This window comes from Passer montanus, unplaced genomic scaffold, assembly GCF_014805655.1.
Source record: "Passer montanus isolate IOZ18808 unplaced genomic scaffold, ASM1480565v1 scaffold115, whole genome shotgun sequence".
Classification (NCBI taxonomy): Eukaryota; Metazoa; Chordata; class Aves; order Passeriformes; family Passeridae; genus Passer; species Passer montanus.
In genome coordinates, this window is record NW_024358167.1 from 386,622 (window position 1) to 404,332 (window position 17,711).

General features: G+C 44.6%; 1 protein-coding gene across 4 annotated transcripts in view; it reads left to right on the plus strand.

Moving 5' to 3' along the window:
• VPS8 (VPS8 subunit of CORVET complex) overlaps positions 1-17,711 on the plus strand; it is a 74,044-nt gene that overhangs the window by 21,349 nt on the left and 34,984 nt on the right. For 3 of the 4 annotated variants that reach the window (XM_039696945.1, XM_039696946.1, XM_039696948.1), the window contains 18 exons: positions 9-162; positions 265-324; positions 1,120-1,227; positions 2,010-2,090; positions 2,585-2,755; positions 3,446-3,520; positions 3,992-4,027; positions 6,218-6,308; positions 7,373-7,419; positions 8,280-8,369; positions 8,752-8,798; positions 9,289-9,511; positions 10,257-10,346; positions 11,467-11,518; positions 11,775-11,817; positions 12,551-12,623; positions 14,480-14,599; positions 15,168-15,239. In XM_039696945.1, the coding sequence (XP_039552879.1) occupies positions 9-162; positions 265-324; positions 1,120-1,227; positions 2,010-2,090; positions 2,585-2,755; positions 3,446-3,520; positions 3,992-4,027; positions 6,218-6,308; positions 7,373-7,419; positions 8,280-8,369; positions 8,752-8,798; positions 9,289-9,511; positions 10,257-10,346; positions 11,467-11,518; positions 11,775-11,817; positions 12,551-12,623; positions 14,480-14,599; positions 15,168-15,239 (1,633 nt within the window). The remainder of the gene's footprint in view (positions 1-8; positions 163-264; positions 325-1,119; positions 1,228-2,009; positions 2,091-2,584; positions 2,756-3,445; positions 3,521-3,991; positions 4,028-6,217; positions 6,309-7,372; positions 7,420-8,279; positions 8,370-8,751; positions 8,799-9,288; positions 9,512-10,256; positions 10,347-11,466; positions 11,519-11,774; positions 11,818-12,550; positions 12,624-14,479; positions 14,600-15,167; positions 15,240-17,711) is intronic. The other variant, XM_039696947.1, reaches the window with a different exon arrangement.

The following is a 17,711-nucleotide window of genomic DNA, read 5'->3' on the forward strand; positions in this document are numbered from 1 at the left end:
CTTTGCAGGAGGGTTATGGGAGTGAGGACGTGTGAGTCTCGGTGTCTCTTCAGTGGCTCCAAGGGGGAAGTTTGCTGTATTGAGCCACTACATGCAAAGGTTGATTTGAGAGACCATCCTATCACCCAGTATTCACTGCTGGCCATGGCCTCCCTCACTAAGGTAACTTGCAGCTTTTGGGAGGCTTGATGTGAGAGATCACAAAGGAGAAGTTCTCTGCTGTATACTCAGACATTTTATTTTGCCTTCTTGCCTTCCTTGAAGATCCTGGTTATTGGCCTGAAGCCATCTCTGAAAGTGTGGATGACCTTTCCCTACGGCCGTGTGAGTAATAAAGTGAAACGGGTGCTTTTTGGGTTATGGCTACAAATGTTTTCTTGGTGGGAAGGAGATGAGATCAGGAGCAGGTGTTTGGTACCACTGCCTTCCACAGCACTGTGGAATTGCAGTGATGATCTGCAGGTCTAATGTGTGGAGCTTGTGGCAGAGAGGAGGTGAGAAGGCTGCTTCCAGCTCTGAGAAGATGCTGTTTTTCTCAAATAAGCAGGAGGGAGTCCCTCAGCTTCTTGCCTTTCCTGCTGCAGTGTGTATGCTCCACAGATGAAATGTTAACCTGATTATGGCTACAATCACCTTGGACTGGGGCCACTGTTTTATATTAGAACCATACAACAGACCCCTTAATTACAGGGACAGGAGCCAAGAAGAATTTGAGTATTAAACAGTCTTCTGAACTCTTGATTATTCCCTTTCATTGGTCAATGGCTTAATTCCTCATGTAAAAGCAGCTGGGGGCAGATGTGGGATGAGTTATGTTAGGAGAATGGAGACAAGGGGGATATCAAGCTGCAGCTTGCTGTAGTCTGTGTATCCATGTGGGATGGGATCTACCCTGAGCAGCTCAGACACCAGTGGTGTTCTGTCTGGTGTCCATTTTACCAAGGGCTCCCAAATGTGTGGCTGGACCAAAGAGCACAAACTGCTGCCAGGAGTTGGCTTTGCAGCACCTGTGTGTACCAGGCACAGGCAGAAGTGAGAAGCAGCTGATGAGCCACGTGTCCTGGAGCTGAGGCTCTGCCTGGTGTGCCTTAACCTCTGGCTGTGCTTTTTGTGTGACAGATGGACCCTTCGAGTGTCCCTCTGCTGGCGTGGCACTTTGTGGCTGTGCAGAACTCGGTGAACCCCATGCTTGCCTTCTGTCGAGGAGATGTCGTGTACTTCCTTCTGGTGAGCCTGGGCTGTTCTGTGCTGCTTTCAGGTGGTCACATCTTATCCACACATTCAGGGATCGAGCCTCTATTTCAGTGACAGTGTGACAGCTGAGCATGCTGGGAACAGCTGCAGCTTCCCACTGGCTTGGGAAAACTGGCCTGATGGTCACTGCTCTTCAGCTGCAGTGGTGCCTTTCCTGGAGGCATGAGATTTACCTGTTCCAGAAGTATGGATTTGCAGTGTGTTTCTACTGGAAATATGTCTGAGGATTGCTTTCTGGGAGAGCATGTGAATTTCAGACACCATCTTAGTCTTTACTTTAAAAGATGAGTCTGGAAAAAAATTGTGTAAAATGCTAAGAAAAGATCATTCAGTCCTGTTGGTGTGTAACTTGAAGGCATGGTGCTCATTGTGTTTAGATCTGCAGCAGTTACACATGCAGATATGATTGTTTGGAGACAATTTCATGCTGCTTTCAGTACGAGACCAATATCTAGGCTTCTGAAAATCTGGCATTTTGGCTTTGGAGTGCTAAGTTTGTTTTCCAACTCTGCTGTCATGTTAGACCTTAAGCTCTCTTTAAGCACCTAGACATGTTGTCTGGATTGAGTCCTCTTTCTCCTCTCTCATCTCTCCTTGTAAAACTGGGGAGAAAGAAAAGGGTGCGTGTTTAAACTCTCCTTGCCGAGATGCTTGTCTGGGGTGAGCTCAATCACTGTGGCACCCTGTGGGAACTGAGAAGCTGAACTGAAGCAAGTCGTGGAGTCTGAGTCAGCCTTCTTTGATCTCTCTTTTAGGTCAAGAGGGATGATAGTGGTGCAATACATGTCACAAAGCAGAGGCAGCTTCATCTGCACTATGATCTCATCAACTTTACTGTAAGTCTCAGTACTGCAGAATGGTTAATTTTTTTTTCACTGGTTTTCTTGTAAATGTATCTCAGTAGCCCTTAGTTCTCTGCACTTGTCTGTGTTTATATGGCGATAACTAACTGAAAATGTCCTTATACTTGGGACTCTGGAAAACCAGCACAGTGTGGGAACCACCTGTGAGCAGTGATTTAGTTGTCTTGGCTCTGACTCCTCTGGATAGAAAGTGTGCTGGAGCATAAACTGCGTGCCAAGAGGACAAGAGCTCTGGTGGATTGCTATCTGTCTACAGCTGTTTTCTGTGAAGATTCCATGTAATTGCTCTGCAGAAGGACCCTCATTATCTCTGCCTTTGAGGTTATGCACACGTGCAGTTGTGAAGTGGCCATGTATAGTAACTAAGCTACTGGCTGTCCCAGAATTCCCAGGAGGGGTACTCAGGGATGTGGCCAGAGTCATATGGAGAATGCATTGCTGAGATGTGGAATTTGGTGCTTTTGCAGTGGATCAACTCACGGACAGCAGTGCTGCTGGACAGTGTGGAGAAGCTGCACGTCATAGACCGTCAGACTCAGGAGGAGCTGGAGACCATCGAGATCTCCGAGGTTCAGCTGGTCTACAACAGCAGCCACTTCAAGTCTCTGGCCACAGGGGGCAATGTCAGCGAGGCCTTGGTAGGCACTGGTGGCCTGTTTGTGTTTGCAGCTGTGTTTGATGTAGGCCCTAAGTGGAAGCCTGGAGGGGAAAAGCCTTTTGGGAGCATCTCAGAAGTCAGATGTGGTGGTGATGTGGGCAACTAACAGACAGCTCATGTTTCCTTTGGTGCACTGAAGGTAGTAGGAACTGCTCCTCCTTTACCAAGCTTTGGAATATTCTGTCTAGGGTAAAAGCTGATGTGCTTTATTCTTTAAGAGAATTTTTTACTTAATGCACCACAGACTGGAGCACTGGTTACTGGCAGTCGAACTGCTGTTGTAGCAACTCTCACTTCAACAGTTGCCTTCCCATCTCTGTGCCCTACACATTTGCTCTTGAGGAAGATATGTGAAGAAGCAGGTGGCAAGGAAAGGGCCCTCATAACCTTTTTGGCACTTGAGGGTGGAGTCAGAGTCCTACTTCATCATGTCTTTGGGTAGCCAGAGCTCAGCAGCACTTGAAGCTGAGCTCACAAGCAGGAGGGAGTGACAGCAGAGCTCTTTGACTTCCTACTGCCCAGTGATGTGTGGTGTTCTTTCTCGAGCCTCATTTTGATTTCTGTATTACAAAGGATCTTGGAAATGTATTTGTTGTTTGAGAAATTTAAAAAAAAAAAACAAGAAACCAAAAAATGGAGTTTTACTTGCATGTGATTTTTCTCCCTGTAGGCACTGGTTGGAGAGAAAGCTTGTTACCAGTCCATCAGCAGCTGTGGTGGTCAGGTCTTCTACCTTGGAACTAAGGTTAGTGGGGGGAATTTTTCAATAAAAACACAGGGCATTCACTGTTGATGGTAGCTCTTCTAGAAAAGGGCAGTTTGTCTTCTGTGGACATGTGTATTGGGAAAAGGTTCTTTGCACTTATGTTGTGGGTGAAAGAAATGTGCAGTAATTTGGTTTTAGCCAGGGCATGGGCTGAGCGAGACATTGTCATAGTTTCACAACATCCTGATTCATTCTGCTCTGGAGTATACTTAGCCTTACTTTACTGACATGTCCTCTGCCCTAAGCTTCTGTGTCTCTGTTATAAATGTGCTAGGGAATAAGCAGAAGAAAATAAGACAGCAGCTAAAACTGGGCTCCAGTTAGTACTGCTTGATAGTTGCTTTTTTTAGTCATTTGTACTGGTGTGCTGTGGTGGCTCTGTGGGATACTACAGGGCTGCATGAGCAACTGCCAGTAAATAACTTTCAATTTCTTTTTTTTCTTTCCTAGTCTGTTCATGTCATGACATTGAGAAGCTGGAGAGAGGTATGTTGAGAGGGAGACTGTACACCTTAGGCTTGAATTGCTTAACTCTAGCTCAAAGGAGGGAGGGAGCATTTGTGAAGCATTTTCTGGGCACTGTGTTCAGGATTCCTGATTGCTACACAGAACCAGTGCTGTGGATACACTGATATTCATGGGGCCACCAGGACTCTTGCTTGCCTAAATTCCCAGGTTGAATGGAGACCCTGTTCTCCCAAACAAGGCATCATGCCTTGCTGTGTGTCAGCTTTTGTTAGTGCAGTGCATGACTTACCTGAGTGTGTGATGAAGTCTTCCACAAGCTGTGTGCAAGCTTGTGTCTGCCACACAAACATCCAGGAGTGAAAGAGAACCTGCTTCACTGAAGTTTGTCTCCAGCTACTGCAGGAGCTGCATCATAAAATCCATAAAAGACTACCTAGAAAGTCCAGAGGATTTTAGGTCCTTGTTGGTTGAAGATTTTTTTTGGAACATCATTTCTCTGACAGCTGAAACCCCATCAATCCCACACTAGAGTTCTTAGTGATCAATTCTGATCTGTTCCTGTGTTGTAGCTTTCACTTGACTCCAACAGCTGTTTTCCTTTCTGCATCACCACTTTGCAGTATGTTTATTCAGTGTGTGCATGTTTTCTCTCAGGCTTTGTTTTGCAAGGCTAAGCAGAGCTCTTTCAGCCCTCTCTTGAGATTACTTACCCATTCCTTTCTTTATTTGTAGTCTCTGTTCTCTGTGTGTCCTGTGTAGTCAGCTTCTTGGGCATGGGCAAACATATGGCTCTGGGTAAGGTCTTACAAGTGCAATGTACAGTGTCACCCCTTCTTCACAGCCTCTGCTAGACGTGTCATTTCTCATGCATCCTTGGATTTCATTTTTCTTTTCCTTTGGGTATGTGTTGTCAGTGACTTGGGCACTCTGGTGATTGACTAGTGCCTCGCAGCCAAACTGATTTCTGCTGGAAGTTGCTTGTACCGTTGGGTAGCATCATTCCTCTGTTTCCAGCTTCAGGGGCATATCTCTTGTCTTTCTGTTCTTCTGTCTCACCTCACGTGCTCCCAATTGGTCATCAGCAAACTTTAGTAGTAAATTCAGCTTATGCCTATATGTAGAAGGCTCCATTGACTCAAGAATCAGCTTCTAGACTGATTCCCAAGGAGATCTGGTAGCCATTTCTTTGCAATCTCATATTTCTCCTTTAAGCAGTGACCTTCACCAGTTTTCCTCTTGCTTAGGTTGCTTTAGGGCTGTTGTCCTCATCTATGGTTATAAACTCCTCCATGTGGCATTTTATCAGGACCTTTTATAGGATATGAACAGTTGAGCTCTGTTGAGGTTTTAGTTACCAAGAGGACTTCTCTCTGCTGGGTTTGTCTCCTGCCATTCACCACTGAATTTGCTTTAGTAAGCTGTAATGAAGAGTCTTGTTCTGATCCATGATTTCAGGTACAGATTTTCCTGGAATTCCAAAGTCAAACACAGTTTGTTCTCCGAGACATCCCCTTTGTAAATTGCTGTATGGTTTCTGCTGTGTTGCAGTTGTGCCTCTGTCATAGGGGACTTAACTGAGAGTTTGATTTGAGGGTGTGGTGATTAGGGTGAAGCTGAGAGTTAGTTCTTGCTGCAGGACAGGATGCTGGGCTGAGACCTGAAATCTCCCTTCTCTCAAACAGTTCTTTGACCTATCATACCAAGGCCAGTGGTGTTTGACCTTGGGTGTTAATAGTTCCTTTAAGCAGAAAATATTTGTGATCTGCTTCAGTCCTTGCTGACTCTGAGCTCAGGAGAAAGTAGGAGGTAGGATGAGTACACACTGCTGGAAGCATGGCAGAGTTGTTCACTCCAAGCTGTTGTGCTCCAAGTGATGAGGCTATGATGGGGAATAGAAAATTTTTATCCTTTGTTTATCAGACAGTCAATAATGCTGGGGGTCTTCATCCATCAAGCATCTGACTTAAAATGTCCCCCCTATAGGGACTTGATGTACTGGGGCCTGACATTTCTTAGTCCAGCAGAAAATGTCCGTTTGAGAGAATCTCTTTGAGATCCTGTCCTTTACTGCAGTGTCGTGAGAGTTTCTGAGGTGTCTTGTTGCCTTGCTGTCAGGAACCATGACCCACTACTGGGAAATGCTGGTCTTAAAGGGGAGGGAATAATCTTTGCTGTAGCTCTGAGGTCCAGTATTCCTTGTTATTTTAGAGAGTTGACCACCTTCTGAAACAAGAACGTCTCACAGATGCTCTGGCTCTTGCTTGGTCCTTTTATGAAGGTAAAGCAAAGGCTGTTGTAGGTAAGTTTGGACCTGTTTGCTTCTAACTGAAACCTCTGGGGATGGTTTTAAATATCTGCACATACAGGAATCACTTTTTAAGGGAAAGAAAACAGAATTGAATTGAAGAAGAGAAAATAGGATGTGTTGCTTTGAGTTTGGCAGAAGCAGCCTTTATACAGAATAGTTTGTTTTTCTTAATTTTTTTAACTATAGTCCATTTAGCAACTCAAATGAAAGTCAGGTTTGATCTGTGTGTGACTCTATGTTGTTGTCACTTTGCCATGAAGGAGGTAGATCCAGATGTTGAATATCCAACCTGCTAAAATATTCTTAAAGGCCGTGCATGACCTGTAGGTATCTTTCAGTGTGATTCTCTGTCAGCTCTGCCAAGCAGATGCTTTCATCCAGGTTTCTCCCCTGACTGTACAAGGAGCTGAAAGAATCATGCTGGCATTTGGCACCACATTTCCTACAAAGGAGATTGCTTGAGAAGTGTGTTAATCATGCCAGAAACTGCCACTTGTGTGGTCAGATTTGTACTGGACACTTTGATTTTACAGCCAAATAACTTCTGATGGCTTTGACAGTGAGATGCAAGTTCCCAGGACAGGATCCTGCTGTGAAGTTGCTGGTATATGAAGATGTGTTTTGTTTTAGTGCATGGATATAGCACAATAAAGCAGATTGTAATGCTTTGAATAATGAAAAAATGTCTTTTTGAGTTGGCATTTATATTTTCCCCTTTTAGTGCACTTTATTCAGCTTATTTGCATCAAGACCTCTTCCAGCAATTACCCTCATGTACAGTCTTTGACAGCTCTCCATTAATTGTTCTCTCAGTATTAAACAGCACTCAGAACTGTTCTTGCCATCCTATGCTGGAACAGTCTTTAAGTGAGGAGAACAAACCTTTTGGAAGAAGAGAGGGCTAAAAGTAGAGCATAAAACTGTATTTACATATCCTGACCTCTACATCTCAAGGGTAGTTATGTTGGCATCTGAACTGTGGAGTTTTTTTATTTCTGCTGGTAGCTTAGATGAGAAAAGCTTTGGTTTTCACCTCATTTCCTCATTCTTTCTAGGCTTGACTGGGGACACGAGCAAGAGGAAAGCAGTCATTGCTGACAGAGTGAGTCCTTGAGCTCTTCCCAACTGGATTTTCATGTGTGCTGGGGTGATACTGTGTTCCTGAAAGGAACAGTTTCTGCCCTCCATGAGTTAATCCAACTAACTCTAGAACATGTACATATTCCTCTCTTGCTAAAATTGGGAGCAGAATTTTAGAAAAAAAATTGGAAATACCTTTTGGGTAGAGGTGGGGATAAAATCTGTAGCATTAGCAATCCAAAAGGAGACATTTCCATCCAGGCCTGGAGATCTCTGGTCCCCTCACAGTGAAGAGAAACCTTTTGTGTAGGTAACTCTGGATTTCCCTGACCTTTGTTTGGCACATGTCCATCAGTATGTGACTTGCTGACTGCAAGGATGGAAACTGTGTTCTGTGTTTATGTGAACATGGAATAGACTCTTCAGCTGATCCAGTTCAGTTTTTACAGAAACTTGCTTCTGGGAGGGGTACATACTTATTGCAATAATTATTTAGCTGTGCTCTGTTCTTGTTTGCAGGTAGCTATGCTTTGCTGTGTAATATACTTTAACTTAAGCTTTGGGTAAAATCATGGCCCAGATGAGCCTAGTGCTTGAGGATGTGTTCACCAGCCTGAAAACTGGCTGTTGGGCTGGCTGCCCAGCTCTGTGGTCAAAGTTAGTGTGGGCCTTCAGTATCCCCCTGGGCACTTCTGTGCCATTGTCACACCACTGTCTCTTGGCAGCCTCTTCCCTCTTCTCCTTCCTGCCCACAGCACTTCATACCCAAAATGGGACAGCAGGGTTTACAGTGCTGCAACGCCCCAAGCCAATCTGAAATGTGCTACTAAGCAAGGCCTCAGTATAAGATTTGAGTGAGTTTTCTTATTTGTTGTAATTCAGATGGTTGAAATCCTTCTCCATTACACCGATCGGACTCTGAAGAAATGTCCTGACCAAGGAAAAATCCAGGTTATGGAACAGCACTTCCAGGTATGGTGCTCCAGAGGACTGTAGAAATCCTTTGGCTTTTTTAATTAACTTTGTTTTGCTGCAAACATTACTGTCTGTTTTTGAAAAAAAAAATTGCTGTGATTCAGTTCAACTCTCACCTGTTGTATGCACTCCCAAAGTCAGGACTCGGGTATAGTGGGTGGCAGAGCAGAACCCGTGTGCTCTCTGTGCTCTGCAGGAATGTCAGCAGAGCTTTTGTCCATATGCATCAGCATATGGAAAACCTGTAACTGTGCCAGCTACTAGCTGAGTCAGATACCTCATTGTTTCTGCTCTGTGTTGGCCAGGCTGCATTTCGTGCTTTGCAGGATGTGCTGCTTGGCAGGATTTTTCCCTACAGCTTTGTTGTGTTTGTTCCCAGGATGTGGTGCCTGTCATCGTGGATTACTGTCTCCTGCTGCAGCGTATGTAAGTCTGGCCTTGCAGGCCTGTCCCCAGGGCAGACCCCAGCTCCCCAGGTAGCCCCCAGTGCTGCTTCCTGTGACACCACGTGGTGAAGAGGAATTGCATCACATCATTCTATAGCACATGTCACATCACAGTTCAGAGGAGTGCCTAAAAACCAGTACTGAAGTCAGGAGCTCACTGCTCACACAAAACCATCTCTTAAATTTGCATTGATGTGTTCAGGAAGAAAAGTTGCTTTGAACCAAGAACCTGCCTTCATAGATTTTTGTCATTCTCATCACTTCCCTTCCAATAGCACTTTTTTTGCTGCAACACCCCTAGCTGGTTTATGCTGTGTAACTTGCCCCAGTGCAGGAGCTGAACAGGGCATTCAGTTCCTGAGCCTGGGAAATACAGAGAAAATTGAGTTTAATTTGGAGCCCTTGGAAAGTAGATAAGCAAGGAGATTTTCATAAAATTATTTGATAACTAAACTTCTCCATTCTCCTAGGGATCTGTTATTTAACCAGATATATGACAAGATGAGTGAGAACTCTGTAGCCAAAGGCATCTTTCTGGAGTGCTTGGAGCCATATATCTTGAGTGATAAGCTGATGGGAATCACAGCTCAAGTGATGAAAGACTTGCTGCTTCACTTCCAAGACAAGAACAGGTTGGAAAACTTGGAAGCCTGCATTGTGCATATGGATATCACCAGTTTAGACATCCAGCAGGTGAGTGGTTGTGTTGCATACTGTATTGAGCTCCTCTGAATAAATCAGCAGTTACAAGATCTTGTGTTTCTAAGTGTAGCATGGCATGTGGGTTTCCCTGTGTCCCTGGGATCAAATTCAGGGAGTTGGGAATTGTACAGTGTGGCTGTGTTTTGTTCCCCCACTTTTTGTCCTGGCATAGGTTAATGCATCAGCAGCCAAACATGTTGGAAAATCCCTCAAGATTATCCCCAGTTACTCTTTCCCATTCGGAGTACCTTACCTGACATCAAAGGCTGCAGGAGCACAGAAAGCTGGAGTTGTGTTTGTCAGCTTGGGTACTTGCTTTTGCACAACAATTAGTGGAGCAGGGAGGTGTTCCTGCTCAGCAGTCCTCTCTTCTGATGGCATGGCTTTCCATTTCAAGGGTGAAGCTGCTTGGAAACCTGATGTTATGCTTCACTAAACCAACCAAACTACTGCAAGCAAGGTTTTTGAAGAGCTGGATTTTTAAAATGTATTCTTTAACGTCATATGGATGTTAGACTCTAGACAGTTAGATTCCATGCTTGCTGCGTGAGCAATAAGTTGAAGACTCCTTTGGGAGGTTTGGGGTTTTCAGGGAACCTGGTTCTGAAAGTGGAAATTCTCATTCTGCTTTAAGTTGTACTCTTGGATGATGAAAGTGCCAGGACAGGGCCTGGGGAGTGAGAAAACTGTGAGCTAGGAGCAGCTGTGTAGCTGCCTGTGCTTTGCTGCCTTGCAGGTGGTTCTGCTGTGCTGGGAAAACCGGCTGTACGATGCCATGATCTACGTCTACAACAGCGGGATGAACGACTTCATCAGCCCCATGGAGGTAGGAGAGCTGCTCCTGCAGGAGGGGTGCTGGGGTGTTCTGCACACATTCTTCCTGAGAAACAGCATTTCAAACCCAAAGCCTTATTTTATTCTCTGTATTCTGCCTTCTTGCTCATTTCCATTTCAAGGGGGAAATCGTGTGTGATATGTGCAGTTTATTTCACTGGATGCAGTAGAGGAGAGAAGTAATTTGTAACTACTGTGCTTTAGAACACCAAATTCCCTGCTGAGGCAGAAATCCTTTGCAGTTAGGGCAGGAAATATAGTCATGTTAAAATAAAAAGGGAAAGCACCAGAAGATAATAACATGATTATTTAAGGAGACTGCACGTACACAATTCATACAAAAGGCCAGAAGCAGCCCTTGCTTGAGGCAGGCCTTTTTCTGAGCCCTTAGAAGAGATCGCTCAGCAGGAAGCACAGGACTCACTGGAAGGCTCTCTGAAAGCCCCACTGATTATGCTGGTTATTCTGGAGATGTGCCAATGGCTCTAGAACCCCAATGTGTTTCCCCATGGAAGCCCTGCTGGTGTTTTTTCAGTAGTGCTGAAATAGAGAACTGGGACCATTAGAATGGGAAAATCTTCACCTGCCTAAGTTTTAGCAGCTGTAATCTATTTGATTTTTCTAAGGAAGGAGGCTCTTTAGGTGGTCATAATTTTAAAAAGGACTTCTGAAAACTGAGCAGTAGCTGCAGGAGTGCAAATAACTTTGCTTTCTAGAGGCAAGTGTTTAGACAGATCCTCATTCTACATTCCCAAGCTAGGCTCTGGTGACCCTGCTGAGTGGTGGAAGTGTTTGCTCCAGGATACACAGGAACAGGATGTGGGGCTGGTGGGTTATGCTCTGACTGACCTCTGGGACTCCTGAACATTGCTTTGCTTTAGTGTGGCCTGTGCTTAGGGCTAGAGGTGATGGAGTGAAAGCTGTTTTTTCATAAAATCAGCTGTAAACATCTTTTGCTGTGTCTTGGAGTCCTCTGTGCCTGTTAATTAGAAGACATGGTGATAAAGAGTTTCTGTGGGAGGACACCCCACTGATCTCTGCTTTGAAACCACACAAGTTCTTTGCTTTGAGATTTTCCAGCTGCTTGAGAGCTGCCTTTTTTCTTGTTACAGAAGCTGTTCAAAGTCATTTCTCCTCCACTGAATGCTGGAAAGTCTCTCACAGGTACAGAATGCTTTCCCTTTTAAGGTTTCTACTTTTGATACTTGGTATTTTGAATATCCCCAGTCACTTCCAATGAAGAGATGCAAAAAGGGAATACATACCCAATATAAGGGTCTTGGAGAACAGAGGAGTGTTCTAGTACTGTTTGTAAAGCTGCTCTACTTTGTATGATAAACTCTGTTTTTGTGGGAGAAGAACTTAATCTCTGTCTCTTGTATTGCTGAAGAGAGGGTGATGAATAATTTTTCTGTTGTAGATGAGCAGGTGGTGATGGGCAACAAGCTGCTTGTGTATATAAGGTAAGGTCCTTCAGAAAGTGTGAGGTGGTGTCTAGTGGTGGCACCAAATTTTAAACTTGCTGTAGTTGCAGAACCTTACTGGGAGCTTCAGGTTCTGAGAGATTGTGTAAAATAGCAGTGGGTACTCACTATAGCTGACTTAAATTTAAAATCTCTTCCTGTTGCCTGTGGTGTGCATGAATAGGAGGGATCAAGTTGGAGGCTTAGAGCCCAAGTTACTGCTCATGTGCATTTTAAATTTCACAATTTGCTTTTGTTGTGTGTGAAACACAGAGCTCCTTGGCCAAGGGCTCAGTAGCCTCATGTTTTGTAGCAGGCCATGCTGTGCCTTGCCTTTTGGGATAGCTCAGCTGTTCCTTGCTGGGTTCCCTGTCATTTGCAGGAGCTTGCACAGGAGGGATTCATTAGTGAATCCCCTTTCTGGAGTCTGGGCAAGATTGTGAAGTTACTTTCTGCATTACTCCAGCTTCCTAAAATTGAAAATTCTGGGGGAGACACTGAGTTTTCTCATTATTTTCCTGCAGTGGAATGACTGCAAATTCATGCACTATGTTGGCTCAGTGTGTATTAACAGCAGTGCAGCCTGGGATGCTTCTTGCTTTCATGACTTACAAAATAAATTGGTTTGTCTTGTGTTAAGGGTTAATAACTGAAAATTAAGTCAAAAAAAGAACAATTCTCAATGTCTTTAATGTCAGGGGTATTAAAATGCCTTTCCCTTCCTTTTCTGTAGCTGCTGCTTGGCAGGCCGTGCATATCCATTGGGTGATATTCCTGAAGATCTGGTACCTCTGGTGAAAAATCAGGTGAGAAACCTCTTGGAAGGCACCTTTCCCACATGAGGTTTTTAGAAGAAGCTGCATATGTCTTGTTTCACGGATTTCCAAGGGAAAACTATTATCAGTCTGATAACTGATCTTTGTGATATGAGTGTCTCCTGGTGTAATTGCAAAATTAGTTTTTAACTGATGAAATCAAACAGTTGTTGCAGTCTGAACATTTAAATGTAATATTTTTCTTTCAATTATAAATTAGGGGGGTGGGAACACAGAGTTCTCAGTAAATGGTTTTTTTGCCTTACTCTTCACTACGGAGTTACCAGAAATCTGTAGCTGTTTCTTCTTTGTAAACTTAATGTGTCAAAAATGTGTCAAATATGGGAGGGTCTTCTCTGTTTTCAAATGCAAATGACACCGGATTGACACTGGGGAGGAATGTCTCTAAGTAGCTCTTGGTTGTAGGTTTCTTGAAGGCTTTTGACTCCTTTGGACCAATCTGACAATTTCTTGAAACAGGATGTTCCTTATCATCACTTTTTGTGCTTACAAGACTCCTTCCTGAATTTCTGGTTAGCTTTACAACTTTTTTTTTTTTGTGCTTTTAGCATTTCACTTCCGTTTCAGGGTTCCAGTGAGAAGGATGTGCTTTTTTTTTTTTCACTTTGTCTTTGCAGTACAATGGAACAGCCGGTTTTTGAATGTGGGGTGGGTTTTTGTTTGTGGTTTTTCTGTGTTTGGATTGTGTTTCCTAGTCCAGAGCTTGTAGCTCTATGTATGTGGTAGCTCTGGGTTCCTGCAGCAGCTGTGCAAACCAGCCCACTCCACTTTGCTGGGCCAAGCACTGGCTGTTGCCCTGTCCCAAGGTTGTTGGGTTGCCTCCTGCTCGGGCTCTGAGGGGAAGCAGGAGCCCAGTCAGCAGCAGCAGCCCTGGGAAGAGCCTCCAGCCTCTCCTTTCTGTGGTTCCTGGTGGTGTTCCTGAGAGCTGGGCTTATGTAACACTTTTGTGTCTGGTAGGTTTGTTTTGTTTACTTAAGCATTCCTAGCTGCCAGAGGTCAGCTGGGAAGGTGTGGATCTGACAGGCAAGCTGCTAATTCCTTCTGGATTCAGTGCCACTGTGCTGACAGGAGATGAACTCAGAACAGGAGTAAACGGGGGAACATGACACTTGCAGGGGGTGGCTGGGAAAGCCCATGGCCTGTCAGTTGTCTGTGGGATCCCAGTGTGTACCTGACTCATATTCCTGAGTGCTGCTCCAGCCTGGAGCCATCTGCTCCCTTCCTGCTGCAGCCAGCTCTGCTGAGAGCCTGGCTGAGACACCTGCAGCGGGCCCCTCTTGGTTCCCTGGGACTGCCTGGACACCTCTGCCAGGGGCTCTGTAAAGGGAGTTTATTTTGGAAGATGCCCTCAAATTTCATGAACTGCAAAGTCAGTGGAAGAGACAGAGTTGAAAAGCACCTCAGTCAGTCTTTGCAGTGCCAGAAGCTTTGTGCCTCACAGTGAGGGGGCAGATTGACTGGCTCTTCCCAAGTGAACTGCTGACAAGGAGAGGAGCTGTGCCCTGGATAAGGAGTTGCACAGCTTCCCAGGAAAGCTGCCAGGAAAGGGAGGGAGTTTTCTGATTTCACACACTTCTGTCTGCAAATATAAATAAGCCTTTATTTTTGTTTGATCTTAAATTTTGATTGCTCTTAAATTGGTTGGTGAATCTAAGGAGGGGCTGACAAGCAACAGAAAACACCACTCAAATAAGAACCGCTGGACTCTTAAGGGCCTTTAAAGCTTAAGTGCAAAGCAGATAACAGTGCTGCTTTCCCACACTCGTGCTCCCAGTTATCTGAAATCCATAGGGAATGTGCTGTCTTTGCTTGCCTTGTCCTTGCAGGTGTTTGAGTTCCTGATCCGGCTGCACTCAGCTGAGGGGTCTGTGGATGAGGAGGTGTATCCCTACGTTCGGACCCTGCTGCACTTCGACACACGGGAATTCCTCAATGTGCTGGCTCTGGTAAGACACCCTGGCTTTCTGAGAGAAAATGCTCTGCCAGTACTCCCATCAGCAGTGAGGTTCCTGTCAGTAAATCTGTGCTTTAGCTAGATCAGGAGTTCCTTGCTTGGGGCAGGAACAGTTCTGATGCTTTTCCTATGAGATATCGGGGGAATCCCAGTAGTCTTTTGTGGCCTTAAATACAGAGTGATGAACATGACATTACACAGTGAAAGTTCTGGCAACAGAGGCTGTGTTTAAAACATAGGTAAAAATAAAACAAAAATAATGTATTTGTAAAGAGTGTTCTAGTGCATATCTCTATCTCCTGCATGGAAATCTGTCTTTCTTACTTTCCAAATTTCTAGAATTTCCTATGTCTATTTGGACCCATTACTTTTACCTGAATGTGTAAAAAACCATTTTGGTAGTTACAAAAGAGCAAATTATATCTTGGAACCTGCTGTTTAGGGATATGCAGAGAATGGACTTAAACCAGCATTGTCTGCTTTGTGATGTGGCTGCTGCTTTGTGTTTGCTGTTATTCTGAGAGATTCTGCTCAAGGTGTCAGTGTTTTGCCTCTTGCAGACTTTTGAAGACTTTAAGAATGACAAGCAAGCTGTGGAGTATCAACAGAGAATTGTGGACATTCTTCTGAAAGTGAGTGTGCCTAAAAATGAACTGTTTGTATCTGACTAATTGCATGCAGTGCTGTAATCTGGAGGAGGTGTTTCCAGTCCTGCCCTGGCTGACACCTCTGAGAAGGTGCTGGGCAGGGGCATGGATTCACCTCAGCCAAAGCTGTAGGTTGGATATTCAAAGTGATGATTCATGCACTTCAAATATGCTGACAGAGAGGTCTCCTTTCCTGTGATTTCACCTAGGTGGTGCTTTGTCAAATTTCTCATTTCTGCACTGTTAAGCTTATTTTGATCTGCTGCTCATTGAATCTCCTCCCTGATTGCTTCTGAGCATGAAAAAGGTCCCAAGTATCCTGTGCTTGGCAGGGTGCCACTGCTTTTCTGCTGAATCCCTGCTCCCTGTGCCTGCCAATGCTATGTTTGGGATGCAGCATTTCCAGGATGACAGGTCTATCTTTAGTTTAGGGAGAGAAGAGGAATGTCACTTATCAGCCTGGTGCTCTGGAAATCACTTGTCACCCCAGCCCCTGTTCCCAGCAATAGATGTTCCCATGAAAAGCTCTTGCTGCCAAGCTGTCACCATTAATCACAAGTGACTCCACTTGGAGGCTGTTTATGTATAAACATACCATAAGTAGCATTTCCCTGTCCCTGTCATCACTGATAGCTGAGACAAGGGCATGGTGAGTGACTTGGGTGGCAGTGCTGCTGCAGTGGGCTGAGACACTGCCACCGTGAGGGGTTTTGTGAGCCTGCCCAAGCAGGATGTGGCTCTGAGGGGTGTTTTAGCCCTGTGCTGGCTCAGCCCCTCTGGTTTGTGTCCTGAGCTGCTGTCAGCAGGAGGTGGCACACTGCAGCCATGTTCCAGAGCTGCTGGGTACGTGTTCCTGTCATGGCACCAACAGCAGGAGGGCAGCTTGAGAGGGGCTGCAGCATTGCATCTTCAACCAAACAGAATGGTGTTAAGGAAACTATCAGTCCTTTGGCCTGGAATCTACTGTCCTTTTAGATAAAAATTCTTGAAACTTTCACTTTAAATTTGTCATTAGCAATAAAGAAAACACCAGGGAAATAGCTGTGCTTTTGAAATAGTTTGGTGAGCACATTCTGCTAATGCTGATCCAAACTTTGCCAAATGAATCATCTATGTGGCTGGTCTGCAGGCTCTGGGAAGTTGCTCTATTCCAGGGATGCAGTATGTTCACCTTCACATAGACTGACAAGAGCCCAGTTTGTGAAAAACAAAGCTAAAATTAATAAAACACTCCAGATATTTCAGTGAATAACTTTTAATGGTGTTAGGTAGTGCTGTTCTGACTAGGCCCTGTAAGAAACAGCCTTTTTAGAAAACGAAAACTGAAAAAGAATGATTACATTAGCTGTGTCTCAAGCAGAGCTCTGTTTGATTCTGTGATGTGTGTGGCCTGCCTGCCTCTCTTGTGTCACAAAACCATTAGCATCTCTTGGGGTCTGGAACTCTGGGTCACTTGCAGAAATCGATTGACTCCCCCAGCTCTGAGTGAACGAGATGATAAACTGTGAGCTGCTCCATGGGCTTTGCTACAGCAGTTCTTAGATCTTAGCTGGCAGAGTTGTCCAAGTGATGGATTTCCCCCCAGCTTAAACACACTGCTCTTAGAGGGGACTCTACAAACAGGAGCATTTCACTTTCAAAGAAATCGATTGACTCCCCCCAGCTCTGAGTGAATGAGATGATAAACTGTGAGCTGCTCCGTGGGCTTTGCTACAGCAGTTCTTAGATCTTAGCTGGCAGAGTTGTCCAAGTGATGGATTTCCCCAGCTTAAACACACTGCTCTTAGAGGGGACTCTACAAACAGGAGCATTTCACTTTCATTTGGGGTTTAGGATTTTTTGAAGCAGGAGACACCAAGTCAGGACACATCAGGCTCATGTTTTTCACACCAGACAGGTGAAAAGCACTTTTTGGGTTTCCAGTCCCTTTTGTAGTGACTCTTAGATATTCCTTTTTTTCTGTAATTTCAAGTCAGCACAGCCACAAGTTTCTCTAAAAGTTGTTAGACTAATGCTAACATAATGTGAGAAACTTTTCCCCAAATCTGCAGTAGGTTCTTAGCTATTAGAGTAGTTCTTTGCATGTCACAGTTGAAATGGTGAAATGGGGCTTGAAATGAGGTGTTCAGGGTTGTTTTCTTCTATAATAGTTGTACTTTAACCATATAACAACATTTCTCTCTCAGAAGCTGTTCCATGTCCCATGAGCAACACAGGCTGCAGAGGCAGAGATAAATGTAGGTTTGGAGCATCTTCACACCTGAAGTAGTGAAATGGGGCTTGAAATTAGGTGTTTGGGGTTGTTTTCTCCTATAAGAATTGTACTTTAACCATATAACAACGTTTCTCTGCTCAGAAGCTCTTCCATGTCCCATGAGCAACACAGGCTACAGAGGCAGAGATAAATGTAGGTTTGGAGCATCTTCACACCTGGAAAACAGGGACATGCAAGAATTC